The sequence below is a fragment of the Salminus brasiliensis genome, chromosome 2, assembly GCF_030463535.1.
Source record: "Salminus brasiliensis chromosome 2, fSalBra1.hap2, whole genome shotgun sequence".
Lineage (NCBI taxonomy): Eukaryota > Metazoa > Chordata > Actinopteri > Characiformes > Bryconidae > Salminus > Salminus brasiliensis.
The window spans coordinates 52,732,508-52,749,083 of record NC_132879.1 but is presented as its reverse complement, the minus strand read 5'-3'; the positions used below and the strand labels follow the sequence as shown (position 1 = coordinate 52,749,083).

Here is a 16,576-nt window from a genome sequence, read left to right as displayed (position 1 = left end):
AACCCACCATGTCCTAAAGATGAAGACTCATCACCACTCAGCCAATATCTCACCTGTATTCTGTTAAATACTGACTTTACAGTTGGACGATGAACTGCAGGATTTACATGAGGCTTTAACATGCTACAGTCCTACAGCCTACAGTAGAACATCAGATTACTGATCAGTCTGATTAACGTAATGCCAAAGTAGCTCCCACTCATACAGAGGCAGTATTCCTACTCCTCTCTCCTTCACACAGAGTCAAAACACACACAATTCAAAAATGTAGACACGTTTTAGACGTGACAAGATGTGACAAGAAGTGACAGACACTCTGATGTCATACTCCCAGGCTGTCTCCACCACCACAGTCATAACAGACCTCCCACAGCCCCACTCTGCTTATAAATAAATGCAAAAGACGGGAATACGGGTCTTTCCTCAGAGAAAGGTGAGGAGAGGAGAACACCAAGTAGAAGCGTGGCTTTTTCAGTTTATGGGATTTACAGATTTTAAGTCATGGGTGACCGACGCATCCTCTTCACACTGATCTAAGAAGTTTCCGAGGTGATTTGCAAGGTAAGATCTGTATGCTTTTAGCATATTTAACTTTTGACAACTCTTAAAAATGCCAAATGTGCCAAAAGGATCCTTTTTTTCTCAAGTGATGCCACAGAAGAACCACTTACAGTTGTGACCTAAGAAGAATGAAAAAACCTCCCACTTAAAGTTTCCATATCGATTAAAAGACCCAGCAGTGGAGAGATCGGTGACGTGACCATAATGTGAGGAGAGTTGTTCATTTAACTCCAGATAGAAGCACCTCTTATTCAGGGCAATGCTCTGCTCTGTATTGTCCCCTTCCTTTACCTTCCTCAGAGCAGAAGGGTTTCTTATGTCAGTAGGGGCAGTTTGGTCAATAGAGACTTGGGTAAGTGGTTGCCTATTGACCACAGGGAGCCTGGTGGAAAAGGGAGCTGGGATTTTTGTTGGGGGGGGGGGGGGGGGGGGGGGGCTGGGGGACGTGGAAGAGACTTACTTGTTTTAGTGGGATCTTACATCTGCTCATGTATCTGTTCTTAGTTTATGCAGATGCCGATGGTAGAAATAAGCGAGACGATTTCTAGATATTACGGCCTTGTTTTAGCCTTCACTTTACCTGCTGAGATTTAAGGCTTTTAACAAACAACAAAAAATGTATATGTCTATACGCTATATGGACAAAAGTATTTGGACACCTACACATTACACCTGCAGGAGCTTTTAAGGTATCCCGTTCTAAATCCATAGGCATTAATATGGAACTGGTCCCCCTTTGCAGCTCTAACAGCAGCAGGTCTGGAGCTCTGCAGTTATTAGGTCAGCAGAGCGTTGGAGACTTTACTTACTACTGGACGCTTCTCCTGTTCAATAATAATACCACTCACAGCTGATGGTAGAATGTCTAGGGAGGAGGGAGGAAATTTCACTAGCTGACTTCTTGTTGTTGCAGCGGTGGCTCCTATTACACACAGAACCACGCTGGAGTTCAGTGAACTCTTTAGAACCACCCAGTCTTTCACTAATGTGTGGAAGGCAGACTGCATGACTTGAGTTTCTTCACCTGTGGCAATGGGACTGAATGAAACACCTGAGTTCAATGATTAAGAGATGTGTCCCAATACTTTTGTCCATATAGTGTCCAAGCCGTCATTTCACATCACATACTGTTTATGAACATTCCCGAAAGTCCTTAAATTAGATCGGAGCAGTTGATTCATCTTTCACTACTTGCAGAACACAGAGTCTGCCTCTTAATTGCTTAAACTCTACACCCACACATTCCACTGATACCATTCTCTAGAACAGCAATCAGCCTCTCTGTGTTCTCAAAGACATCAGCCTTGAAATCTAGGTCTGTGGAATGAAACTGAGCTGTGTGGTCACTTTAAAATCCCTGTCACCATTAACTTTCAAAATGTCTCACATTCTAGATCAGGTAACTATTCAGAATGGACAGCCAGAACCAGTACTGTGTGGCCCGACCCATCTACTCCACAAGGGCCTTCGAACATGCCAATGAGAGGCAAGTCCGGGAGACCAAGAGCTTTAAGGAGAAGCTCAAAAACTCCTGCAGGTGAGTCGGTGCAGGTGACTGCTTTGATGTACGATTTTGTGTCAAATACTCAAAATATTTCTTGTATTAGATTTATTGTTGTACCTGAATTATTACTGGTTATTCAAAACAGTTTCTGAAATTTTACATGGGAAAGTTTAAATTGTCTATTTAATTTTCCATGTCTTTCCGTGCCTTTAAAACCCCTGGGAACACATTTGTATATATCATGTACCATGGCAATTTTAGCTTTTCACTTTGAGCTGCGGTTGTGATTTCACAGATCTTTAGGGTTTACTAAGGTTCTGATATCTGGTACTGAGATACCAGCCCATATATAGACACAAGCTCGAGCCGCAACTGGGCGAGCGACTGCTCCGAGGGCCCAGTTGTCCCTCCTGTCTGTCACATGTCGCCTCTCCGTTTCTGTGCACGGTTACGCCCTGTGCCAGCAAGGTGAGGCACTGCTGGACAGGGTGGGTAACGGGTCTCTCTGGCCCCTAAATTCAAGGAAGAGACCTGGGAGGTGACGTGCGTCAGACGTGCTTAGCTTAACTTCAGCTTAAGCGTTTACTCTACAGGTTGCTTGGACTTAAAAAGAGGGCGGAGCCATGTTACCCTTGTTTAGGGGTGTGCTGACGTAAACCTGACCCACTTTTGGTACAGCCTATTCCACATCAAGAGGAGAGCAATACTGGTGAAATAGAGCAGACATTTATTAGACTTTGGGAAGATCTTCGTAAGACATACTTTATACATTTACACCTGGGGCCCTGAGGAGCCAGATTAACTTCATAAAAAAATAAATTATGTCAGAAAATGTGTCATTTGAAATGGTATACAATGTTGTGCTGGCTTCATGACAACATGAAAAATTGAGTGCACATCGGATCACATCCCCCTACATGTTTCGCCACAATAGCCGCAGCCGAAAGGTCTTAAACTGGCAACATGTTCATGGCTGTGACATCACAACCATAGACACGTTTTCATTTGACCATACATTTTCAGTAACTGAGAGCCTGTGTTTCATGAAACGGTGTAAATATGTGCATCATGTGGGTGTATAACTGGCTCATTACAGATTGTCTCCTAAACTGCCCATGATGATAGTTAAGAAGTTCTTCCCAATCTTCAACTGGCTCCCAATATATCAGCTCAGGCTGTGGCTTCCTGGTGATATTGTAGCTGGAATCACCACGGGAATGGTGTGTGCTTTACAAGGTATGAAGCTCTGCTCTGTAAACAAATTTATCTGTCTGTGAATAAAATCAGTCCGTGTCACTTGACAGAATTTTCTTTTTTCTTCTCACAGGCTTGGCCTACTCACTGCTGGTGGGCGTTGGTCCCATTTATGGCCTCTTCGCTGCTTTCTTCCCCATCCTCCCCTACTTCATTCTGGGCACTTCCAGGCACCTCTCTGTGGGTAGGGTTCTCCATTGCATTGGATGATGCTGGACTTTTTATTGAACCTCAAGCACCATCATTTTGTCGGCACCATCATTTTGTCGGCACCATCACTTTGTCGGCACCATCACTTTAACGAGAAGGTCGATTAGACCCAGAAGTTCAGTGGTGTGTTCAGCCTCGGTTCAGCAGCTTTGAGCAAGGTTGACCTCTCTCTCTCTCTTGTTTGTCTGACCTTACAGGTCCTTTTCCTGTCACCTGTCTGATGCAGGGAGCTGTGGTATTCAGTCTCGCTCCTGATGAGATGTTCATGTATGCAGGGAATACAACAGACAACGGGACAGCACCGATGGTGCTGAACGTAACAGCAAGGGATTCCCAGAGACTCTCAATAGCTGCTACTATGACTGTGCTGATAGGACTGTTTCAGGTGTGGCTGAAATCTTCAGCAAAAGTATGGAATTAGGGTGCACTGATGCGAGAGCATATTTCAAAAATTCTGATGTTTCTTGGTCTCCTAGTTCGGCATGGGTGTGGCCCAGGTAGGCTTCCTGGTGCGATACCTGTCTGATCCACTGGTGGGAGGCTTCACTACGGCAGCAGCTTTTCATGTAGTCGTCTCCCAGCTCAAACTGATCTTTAATGTTCCCACCAACAACTACAATGGCATCCTGTCTTTCTTTTATGTAAGTTTTATGATGTTACGAGTATCTTAACCATTAGTCACCCCTCACTCTCTCTCTTTTATGCTTTTAATAACCCATAGCTTACCAATCCACTATTTGTAACTGCATTTGTTCTTCCTTGTTAGACTATTGGCGACATATTTAAAAACATTAAACAAACCAACATGGTTGACCTGCTTGCTGCGGTGCTGACCATCATTGTGGTAATGGGTGTAAAAGAGATTAACGCCAAATACCAGCATAAGCTTCCAGTGCCTATCCCTATAGAAGTGATTGTGGTACGTACCAGCTTTATTCTGCTGTGCTAAATGACCTCTGTTTATACAAAAAATACAACCAGTCCCAATAATTATTATAGTAATGCTCTGAAAAGTTGAATAAGGGTGTTTTTTATTACTCTACTCTCTCCATGTGCCCCTCAGACAATCATCGATTCAGGGGTGTCTTATGCATTGGACCTCAGCACTCGTTACAATGCTGGCATTGTTCGCATCATCCCAAGAGGGTGAGACCACTTTATTTTGCCCATAACAGAGACATGGTCATGGACTTATGGACTTATGGCAGTTTTTTTAAGCTGCCACTGATGCAAATCCATGAAACAATAAAAAAGAAGAAGATGATAAACCTACACTATGTGTCCAAATGTTTGTGGACACCCCTCCCAATGAATGCATTCAGCTAATTTAGGTTTAAGCACCCACTGCTGACACAGATGTGCTGTAAAGAAGTACTGCCAATGGACTCTCTAGAGCAGATACACATGAACCTATTGGCACCATTCCTAATGCTAGGTGTTGGCTGGAGGGGTACAAAGACCCCTCAAAACTTTGGGGATGAGTTGGGGAGTAAGGAATGAGGTGGGGCAATGAAATCCTTACAGCAATCTAATAGAAATCCTCCCTTTCTCTCCCTGGACAGTACAGAGACAGTTAGTCCAACAAAACGCTGGATTCTCACTTTTTAACACCCTTAATCAGAGAGAAAGCAATGAATGAGCGAGTGTCCCAATACTTTTGTCCATATAGTGTATTTACTCAATACACAATAATCATGTGTGTGCATGTGCTTGTATGCTTCTACAGGTTTATTCCACCTCGACAACCAGACGTGTCGCTCTTTAGCAGTTTTGGCGGCCCCAGTTTTTCCACTGCAGTGGTGTCTTATGCCATAGCAATATCAGTGGCTAAAGTCTATGCAGCAAAGCATGACCTCACAGTTGACGGCAATCAGGTACGGGTGCATCTACAGGAATGAACAGTACCTACAAAATGTGCAGCAGTGAATGTTTTCTGGGACATTAAGGGGAGGAAACGGGAAACACACAGATCGACCTTACAAAGGTCACCATTACCTGCTAGAACAGAAATGAAGCATCTGGAGGAAAACAGCAACTCCCATCACTGTGGAATGCGGATCAGAGCAGTGGAGCACACTTTCATACCAGCTCTCCCCTTTTCCAACAGGAGCTCATAGCTTTTGGCATCAGCAACATTTTCTGTGGCTGTTTCTCAGGCTTCGTGGCCACCACTGCGCTCTCACGCACGGCAATACAAGAGAGCACAGGAGGGAAAACTCAGGTAAGCATACACACATATACACTGACACACACTGACATACACTGATAACTGTTATAACTGTGGAAACATGTGGGATTCACTGATGCATGTGATGCAGGTGGCAAGCATAATATCAGCCCTGATGGTGCTGATAGTGATTGTGGCTCTTGGGCCTCTACTCCAGCCTCTACAGAAGGTATGTCAAAGGGCTGCAGAATATGAAATTAATACTGCAGTGTTAATTCAATAAAACTATACAAACCACTACAACACAGAGGACACACTCAGCATTAATAATAACAAAATCATTGAAAAAAGGGCTAAATACTAAAATTACAATATAATGAGGTGACATGAACATGAGCATTTAACATTAACACATTAAAAATAACCGATGTAGTTGAATCTATGCAAATATCACTAAAATCAGAGAGCTCTGAGTGGCTCAGCAGTCTAGTGCGCTTCCACTATGGCCCTGGGGTCGCAAGTTTAAGTCTGAGCCATGCCGCTTTCCCATCAGTGGCTGGAGTTTAAGAGAGTGCAATTGGCCGTGCTCTCCCCAGGTGTGTAGATGGAGCTCTCTTCCCTAATCACTTTTAAGTGGTGTTGGCCAGCACAGGCATCTGCTATGCAGTACGGTGGAGCTGGGGATCCGGCACGTTCCTCAGAACGTGTCGGCAGCCTTGCAATGCCTTAATCTGCGGCAGTTCGAAGTTTTGCATGTATGGGAGGATTCCTTACTGCATTGCTAGTGCTAGGGTGAGCTACAAAGAGCTAGGGCAAATAAATTGAATTGCCAAATTATAAAAACAAAAAACTAAAACAGCTACACATTTGAGTCATGCTCCTTCCACATCACGTTCAAATACCTGTCGTAAACATCACTGAATCTTTAAAGGAACCTCTGAACCTCTTGGTTTTTTGATGTCTCCTTGAAGGATGATCCAATAGCCCACTTTGCACAGTTCAGGACATTCTGTCCAGTAGTTAAGCTATCAGTCTGACTCCCCTTTGCTCCCTCTGAGAACTCCACCCCTGCCAGCACTCCAGTTATGATATTAGGCTCAGGACTATGTAACTTCGGTGAAGCGGCAGGACAACACTCGAGAGAACTGTCTAACACTGTGTAACCCAAGTCATATTAGTGTAAAATCCTGTAATTATACTCAACCGCCTCAGTCTGCATGCTTGGTCCTATATCTCTTAGCTTGTCCAGAAAGGCATGTGTAAAGCTTGTCCTTAGTGTTGGCTCAAAGTGAGAATGAACACTGAACAATCATTTATACTATACACTGATTTACTGTGATATTATATTATTTATTAACTAGGCAAGCGAAACTCTGTTTGTCCCCTAGTACAGCCAGTAGTCTAGAAGCACCCCTGTAATAAGTATTGACCAAGTAAGGTGTCCAAACACAGGCTTAGGCACAGGCTACGTCTATGATTTAGACTTTTTTGGAGTGTCATCAGTTTGGTTGATTGTTATATTAAATGTCATGAAAGACATGTTCATGTCCTGGTACAATCATACCACTAACAACTTACCTTTGTGTCCTCTTGGATTTCCAGTCAGTGTTGGGAGCCATTGTTGTTTCCAATCTGAAAGGCATGTTCATGCAGGTGCATGATGTGCCCATTCTGTGGAGGAAGAACAAGACCGACTGTGTAAGTCATCACACACACAAAAAAACATAGAAAATACATTTTTATGCACCAAAAAGCTTATGAAACCCAACATAAAATATACATCCATACATACACATCCAACCATTTAGTAGGTTATACTTTTTTTATACAATACAAAATTAATGCATTAATTCTTTTTGAGATATTAATATAATACATTGAATATGATCCTACATGGTAATACAATTTAGATCTAGAGAGACACTAGAAGGACATAGAAGGACCACTTTTGGTTCAATAAAGACCTATTTTTGCAAAAGATTTGTGAGTGTGAAGAACTTTTCAAAGGTTTAAAAAACATTTTTGATGCAAAGGTTCTCCACACTCTATTATCAGACATTTCTATTGTAAATAAAGGTGATTCTTCTATGGCATCACTCAAAGAGCCATTCGTAGCACCTTTATTTTTAGGAGTATGGTTTAATACAGTTAGGAAATCCTTATCTGCAATTTGGCTGTGATTCAGAAGTGTATGCATGTTGATAATAGCTTGTACAATCCCACAGATTATCTGGGTGTTTACGTTTACTGCCTGCATCTTCTTGGGACTGGATGTGGGTTTGCTGGCTGGTGTGGTGTTTGAGCTGGGCACAGTTGTGATTAGGACACAGTTGTAAGTAGCTCTGGCACACTGACGTGACACTGAATGAGACTGAACCATTGAACCAGTTTGTGAAACAATTTATGAAACGCAAATGAATCATTTTATCAAGTTTGGGCCCAACTTTCTTCCGTAGGTCCCTCTAGCGTCGCTGCTGTTGAGCTCAGAGGGTAGATTACACTTTATTTATGATGAAATATAGATTTATTTCATATAATATTTAATTCTCTTACACACATACAGCTGCCCCTCTCTTAACTCTTGGCTAATTCTAGCCCAATGACCCCATTTATCTCTGAAAAAGTTGGGGAAGCATTTTCTGTATTAATGCTTTTGTGTCCAAGCCTTCTCATCTTTGGGGCTAACGTTCTCCAAATTACACTGAGATATTATATGCAAAAAATAATGACTCCTCTAGCCAGTTTATTAGGCATACCACACATTTATTTGTTCTCCCGCCGTGCTAGCTATCATTTTAACTTGTGATTATTGATAATTAATCACAGAATATTGTTGTGATTAATGCCACTGAACGTTTGAATTAATTGACACCACCAGTTTTAAGTATTCTCAACTGGAAGGTGAAGATCTTTGAAGAATATATAATCTAGAATCTGTTCTGTGTGTCTTTTTTAACAACATTTAGCCCATCCTGTGCAACACTTGGAAATGTACCCAGCACAGACATCTACAAGAACATGAAAGACTACAAAAATGTAAGGCAAATTGCACAGCGGTTCATCCGTCCCGCTAATAGGAGTGCTTACTGTAAATTTCTTCATTTCTGTTCACTCAGATTTTTCCTTTTACCTTTTTTTCATTTTAAGATATAAATGATACTGTCCCTTTTTTAGATTACAGAGTTTCCTGGAACAAAGATTTTCAAATGCACTGCGCCCATTTACTTCGCTAACATCGAGTACCTCAAAGATCAGATCAAAAATAAAGTGAGCTGGTCTTCAATTGCTGATTATTTTCCAAATAAATGTCATGTTATTTGATCAGTGTATTCATGTGTATGTTCTCAGCATTTCCACTGTCCTTCAACAGGTGGGATTCGACGCAGTGCGGGTGTTCAAAAAAAGGAACAAAGCTCTAAAGAAGATTCACAGACTAATTAAAAAAGGGACGCTGAAAGTCACTGAGGTATACAAGCAGAACATAGAACAGTAATTAATCCAGAAACACAATTTTATTAAAACAAACTACTTCTAGGAACTACATTTCCAAAAAAGGCATCATCTTTATGTCTAAAAGTCTATAAAAGTCCAGTTTTGTGTAATCCAGCTGTTTAATTATGGGTGTGTGTGTGTTTTTTTTATCCTTGCCATCATTATGTCTCTTGCAGAACGGATTGGTGCCTGTGGCTCCTCTGGGTGTGGACAACGAGGCCTTTGAGAGTGAGCGGGACCCTGGGCAAGTAGAAGGTGGATCTCAGAAGGAAGTGGAGGATGGGGCTCGCTCTGCAACAGAAGTGGAGGTGCAAGTGGACTGGTCCTCCACATTGCCTGACGGTGTGACAGTCCCTAAAGTCGACATCCACAGCTTTGTGATGGATTTCTCCGCCGTCTCCTTCTTGGACGTAATGGCTGCAAAGTCCTTAAAACTGGTTGGTTTTCATTTTCACAGGGATGGACTGAACTGATTTGATTGACTGAAGAGTCATTAGCATGAAAACATGGCCAAATAACAATAAACAGAGCAAAAACACCCACAGTAGTATTAGGATTATTAGTTATTGCATACTTACATTGCCATAATTTGAATTCTATATAATATGACCCAACAGTTGGGTTCACTGTTTGCTTTTTTGCATATACACTATAAGGACAAAAGTATTGGGACACCTGCTCATTCATTGTTTCTTCTGAACTCTATTAAAAAGAGCTTATCCTGCCTAACTGCCTAACCAGGCAAGGCTTTGCTAGATTGTGGAGCATTGCTGTAAAAATTTCATTGCATTCAGCGACAAGAGCATTAGAGAGGTCAAGATGTTGGATGTTCACCATCCCACCTTTTCCCCAACTCCCCAACTCATCTCAAAAGTATTGGATGGAGCACCAACCATCATTCCAGAGAACACAGTTCCACTGCTCCACAGTTCAATGCTGGGGGCTTTATACTCCTCTAGCCCACGCCTGGCATTAGGCAGCATGTTTATCTGAGTCCTACTCTGTTGGCCATACTTCTCTACAGGGACTAGACAAGCTGTGTGTGTGTGTGTGCATTTGCACATTTGTGTCAGCAATGCACACAAAGTAGCAGAATGCATTCATTAACAGGGGTGTCCACAAACATGAGCATGACTGAACTGGATTGTGGGATTTGAACTGATCAGTGATTCATATGTTTTAATTCTTCACAGATCATAAAGGAATTTATACGCATCGGAGTCAACGTCTACATTGCAGGATGTGATGGTATGGTTTGCATCCGAGAACACAGTACTGTTGATGTGTGGATTTATGTGAAGTTCTTTGGTGGTCAGATTATTTTAAATGTATAATGCATGGATACTAAAAAGGTACTTGACTATTTTGAAATTTGTTTGTAAATTTACTGCATACAGTCACTGATTTTTAGCACATTGGTAGCAACACTGGCACACATATACACTCATGCAATTATCTATCATCAGCCAATCGTGTGACAGGAGTGCCGTGCACATAATTATGCAGATATGAACCAGCAGTTTCAGGTAATGTTCACATTAAAAGGGGAGAAAATGTTTTCTCAGTGAATTTAATTCTATAACTGCTGATCTCCTGGGATCTTCAGCACAGCAGTCTCGAAAAAAAAAAACAAAAAAAACGTTAGCAGCTGCCCTGCAGATCTCCTAGTTAATAAGAGAGGTCAGCGAAGAATGGCCAGACTGGTTTAAACCAACAGAAAGAGGCTGTGGTAACCACTCTGTACAGTTTGAGGAGAATAGGTTACAAAAGCAGTCAGCCAAGACCAGAAAGCTGAGGCTGCAGTGGGTACAGGCTCACCAGAACTCAACAGATGAAGACTGGTATAACATAGACTGGTCTGATAAATCTCGATTTCTGCTGAGGCACACAGACGGCGCCAACAGCATGAATTCATGGACCCAAGGAATTAAGTGATGCTATCATGTCAACATGAACCAAAATCTGAGAGGAATGTTAATCTTCTGGATTCCATGCCACAAAGATTTGAGGCTGTTTTGAAAGCAAAGGAAGGTCCGACCCAGTATTAGTATTCCTAATAAAGTGCTTGTAAGTGTTAAACAGTAAAAGAATCAGCATATCAGAATCACAGTTACATTTACAGATGGATAAGCAGACTGTGAAGATCTCTACCTTGTTTTGAGTACTTAAGAAACTTTATGTTACAGATGAGATTGTCATGAAGATGGAGTCCATGGGCTTCTTTGATGAGATGGTGAACAGAGGCATGCTCTTTCTTACTGTCCATGATGCCATTCTCTACATCAAGATGGAAACAGGCAGTGAGATTGCAGATGGATCAGATGTATTTGCAGAGAAGGTAGGCAGTACAATACAGTATTACATTTCATGGCAATGCAATGCAATACAATACAGAATTACACCTTAAGGCAATGCAATGCAAGGCAAGGCACCTTTTATAAACAAAATGCTTTACATAAACACAGGAAGTTAATATAAATGAAAAATATAATAGTTACTTATTTTACCTGCTGGATAGCAGCTGTAACTAATTAATTAAATTAATTAATTCATCATTGGGATACCCATGCTAGCATAACTATTAAACCTCCAGGAGTTCAGGCAAATTCTTTACTTTAGATAGATGTCTTTGAGCTGGAGTTGGTCAAAATGTGTACTGAGGATCTATAAATTAGGTCTAGAAATGAATTAACTGAATTTTAATAGTAATTACTTACTCTTTAATTAATTAGGACATGACATGAATTGTAAGCAGGCATCTAATCACTACTGGCTGGCAATAACACATGAACTTTGATTGAATTTTCATGCAACGAACCAGTGTGAATGTAAATGCTAGCAACACACCATCAGGCATCATTGCCCTCATCTCTAACATTCCTAAAATTCTTCTTGAATTTAGTACATACACCAGAAATGTTTCTAAACACACTTATATCATGGTAGCTGAGGGCCAATGAATAGAATCTAGCATTCATTTCCACGAGTTCACCTGCAGCACCTGCTCATGTTTTGCCACCAGACTAGAACCAGATTTTCCATTTTTCTTGCCATTTTCCATTTTAGTTAAAGGAAGAGCATGTTCAGAAATAGGCCAGGCATTGAGTTTAAACTTTACAGACATGAGCATAATCAAACACACTGGATATACAATTAAAGGCAATTTGAGCTAAGTGGTCGATTATTTATTTTTATTGAAGGATAAACACAAATAAACACATCTAAGATGGAGGACAGACTATACTTTACTATACCTGGATGTTGTCTGCACAAGACCATTCCCCTCATTCCAATGTTCTTCCAATGTCCAGATTTCACAGCTGCAGGATGAAAAAGCTCTTCCTTATACTGAAGATGAAGACTTCATTGAGACCTACGACAACCAGCGCTTGGTGAGCTCTTTGAATCATTCTGCTTGCAGTGTTAAACAATTTCATTTATCCCATATAACAATACATTAATGCATATTCTAGATGCTGTAAACACCAGTAGCTACATAAGTACTAAGGTTTTACTATTTTAGCAAGATTTTTTAAGTTTATTCAAAATTTCCCCTGTTTGCAGTAGCCAGATAACATTTACTCCACCTTGAGTTCACATTTCCCTCCCTCTCTCCCTCCCTCTCTCTTCCTTTCTTGCTTGTTTACTGATTTCTTGACAGCCACAGCACTTTTTCAAAGTAGCTCGACATCCCGCTTCCTGACAACTTGACCTGTGGCTGCCTTTTGAAACTCTGCCTTTGCCTTTAGGGGGCAGTATAATTCTAATGGCTTGTGATATAGGAAGCCAAGCCAAATTGGCCTTTTGAATGCTTTGTTTACTTCTCCTTCTAGGCAGCCTACAAAACAAACAGACAGGGTTGTCTTTATTGCACATTTGGTAGGAACTCCTGATACCCAAATGTCTGTGCACAGTCACTGTAAGGTTTTCATAATATGTCTATCTGTTTTTTTCCAGGCTATCCATGGACTCTCAAGCTGAGCCTAAACCATAACTCTATGTAGAGTCTATGTAAAGTCCAACAAGGGTTTCTTACTGAGAACATACAGCTCACGACTTGCCCTGCCTTGTTTTCAGAGGATACACATAGCCTGAAGAAACTTTAGGTTATCATCTTCCAGTCTTATTTATTCAAAAATGAAGCTTGATCTGTTTAGGTCATTTACTATTATGCAAACCTTTTTCAATATGTAACCTCATGCATATTTAAAATATAGCAATGATTCTAAGAGTTTCACTTTATATGGGAAGATTTTAAAGGAGAAAAATCAATCAAATGTTTTTTTTTATGATGGTACATGTGTCTAGTACTTCAGGGAACTCACAGCCTCAGGGATAAATGAGTCGTTTCAGGCAATTATTTTCTTTCTCACATTCTGTACAATTTGTAGCACTTTTGCAATTTGAGTATTTTTATCACTACTACACATAATCAATGCAATTAAACAGCACTTTTGTATTGCACTGGTATTTCAGCCCTTCATTTCCCTACTCCTGCAGTTTTCAAGCAGCAGTAAAAAGGAAATGAACATATGAACTACTACTGTTTCTAATAATACTAGATTACAGATACTCCTTATATACTTATTTACATCTGAATAGATGTCTTTCTCTTCTCTAACAATCCACAAGCTTTCTCTTCCAAACCCTTTGCTTTATTTTCCATAGTGAACTCACATTGTAATATTAACACACTTACGATTACTATGTTTTTTTTTTATTATTATTTCTACCTTTGTAGGATCTCTGCAAAAGAGTTTTGTCTTTCAAAAAACAACATTCATTTTTATTTGAACATGTACAAAGTTGCTCTCTGGTCTCTGGCTTGTAGCTACACTGTAATTAAAACTAGAATGTAATATTAATGAACTGTATCTGTGCTTTTTTGTTATGTAATCTTACTCTCAAAAACTGTGTGTATGTGAAAATATTTTGGTTAATCATACTGCCATCGCTCTGCCACTCTTCCAAAAACATTTCAGAAACAAGTCCTGTGGACAAATGAAGTGGTCGCAATGAGCAAAGTTATATTTGGAGTAAAAAGATTTTATGAAAAGAATACCTCTCCAAAGCATGAAGGTGGAGCGATCATGCTTTGGGCCTGCATTGCAGCCAGTGGCACAGGGAGCATTTCACTGGTAAGGAGAAGATTGGATTTAGTTAAATAGCAGCAAACATCAAGCAGTCTTAAAATAATCTAAAAATAATAAGAGAATGGGTTTTACAGTAGGATAATTGTCACAAGAATTAAAAGACACTTAGCTGCTACAAAAAGCGTATACAAGCTGAGATAAGTTTTGAACATGCATGGTGATTTTTAGAAATCTGGTCATTTTAACTTTAGCTATTCACAGTAACAGTAATTTTGAGCAGGTATGCCCAAACCTTTTCAGAAATAATGGCTTTGTTAAAAAAAAAGTGCATTTAATGTCCAAGAGATTTTTGTAACATACCAAAAATTCTACTAATGAATCATTTTTAAAGCACTGTATAAGAATAGCTTTCAATTCAGGCAAGTGGAGCAACATTCGGGAATCATGAAGTGTTTTGGGGTCATGCCCCAGTTCCTGCTAGATCAAGATAACATCAGATGAGAACAAAGACCTCCCTGGTGAAAGTACACTCCGCTCAATGGAGCAGAATGAGAAAGAGTGAACCACTGTCTGGTAATTTAGAGCTTTAGAGCTCTTTTAAACCTGAATTGACTTCGTTGAAGTGTTTTGGGACTCAAACAGCACCTTCTATGTTACACCTATGCAAAGCAGGGAAAGTGTCACTGTACGTACCCAGCCTGGTGCTTCTGTTACTACGTTTCAATGACCAGATGTCCCACTAGAGGGAGGCAAAGCTGTGGTTATGCAAATAAAACGTTCACTTGATGTTTTGGCTTGTGTAGTACTTGAACACTCTTCTGACATAAAACCTACTTGGTAAGAAGTGAATAGAATTGACTATCATGTGCTGTATGTAGTTTTGCGTATTCACTGTGGGCAAATACCATGTTCTAAATATCTATAGGGAAACTGTATATGTTAACATGACACTTTATACAGTTTAACTATTGTCAAAATGTGGCTTTTTTATTAATCATTACATTTTACATAAAAAAAAAAAAAAAAAAATATATATATATATATATATATATATATATATATATATATATATTGGCTTAGTGATCTTTGTGACCATAGATGAGGCACATTTTAGCATTAAATGTCATTACAGCAGTGAAAGCTAAATCATTTCAATTCTATGAGGAACTGATTGCTTATTGGGTCTTATTGTTTTGGTAAAGCACCAATACGAGATTTGTGAGGTGCTTGTTTTTTAATACAGTAACAGAGAGATGGTTCCATACTGAAATAAAGAACCAGAGTTATTTATTCATTTAACTATTCAAGCCTGATCATGTGGTAAGTGGGTGATCTGAGTATATGGGAACTGGGAGTGCTCGCTAGGAGTGAGTCTGATATCCCAGCTCCCTGTGGACACAGCAACCAGATAAGCTTCTGTTACAGCCCAGCAGGAGTCACAGGCCAGTTTTTTGTTTTAGCAATGCATCAGATTAACAGCATTAAAACACTAGTTACACTACACACATGCATTAACACACTTTCAGTGGTTTCTGACATGCATTACATGCATTAACTTTGACTACTGCATTTGTCTTAAGTCAACCATGAATTGAACCAACATGAGGCTCTTACCTATTCAGACAACTGCACTGCTAATAGTACAGGTTTCACAATACCACCCGCCCCATATTGACACATCATATTGACAATCAGCCAGAAATTACAACCACTGACATGACGTGATGTGTATATTATTGATTATCTGGTTCCAGTGGCACCTGTCAATTGGTGAGATACATTAGGAAGCAAGTGAACAGTCAGTTCTTAGAGTTGATGTGTTGGAAGCAGGAAAACTGGGCAAGCACAAGGATCTGATGATTTTGACAGTGGTCAAATTGAGATGGCTAGACCACTGTGTCAGGGCACCTCCTAAACACCTACCATAAGTGTTTCACAGAAGAACGCCCTGGTCATGGGCGCCCATGTCTCACTGATGAGTGAAGGTCTATCCTAACTGGTCTGATCCTACAAAAGGATTACTGTAGAAGAAATGGCTGAAAGAGTTCTTACTGTCTATGTGTTGTGGAGTCCATGCCTCGATGGGTCAGAGCTGTTTTGGCAGCACAAGGATGACCTACACAATATTAGGCAGGTGGTTTTAATGTTATGTCTGGCCAACACATGTACAAACCCACTCAGAGCCCATGCCCACCTGGAATCCACCTAGCTTATGTTGGCTGGGTTACAGGGCATAAAGGTATTTGTGACAGAGGACCAACAGGGGGACTTATCTGGGACTGTGTTTTGAATGAG

At 40.5% G+C, this 16,576-nt stretch overlaps 1 protein-coding gene across 1 annotated transcript; it reads left to right on the top strand.

Annotated features, from left to right (window-relative positions):
- The first annotated feature begins 1,973 nt into the window (after positions 1–1,973).
- On the top strand, positions 1,974–13,169 carry LOC140550143 (pendrin-like). The gene is made up of 20 exons (XM_072673973.1): positions 1,974–2,098; positions 3,162–3,301; positions 3,393–3,503; positions 3,727–3,914; positions 4,006–4,170; positions 4,296–4,448; positions 4,593–4,675; positions 5,256–5,403; positions 5,637–5,750; positions 5,848–5,925; positions 7,299–7,394; positions 7,922–8,028; positions 8,663–8,732; positions 8,871–8,963; positions 9,067–9,162; positions 9,365–9,625; positions 10,382–10,436; positions 11,375–11,526; positions 12,500–12,580; positions 13,146–13,169. The coding sequence occupies exons 1-20, from the start codon at positions 1,974–1,976 to the stop codon at positions 13,167–13,169; spliced, it is 2,340 nt and encodes a 779-aa protein (XP_072530074.1).
- The last annotated feature ends 3,407 nt before the right edge of the window (positions 13,170–16,576 follow it).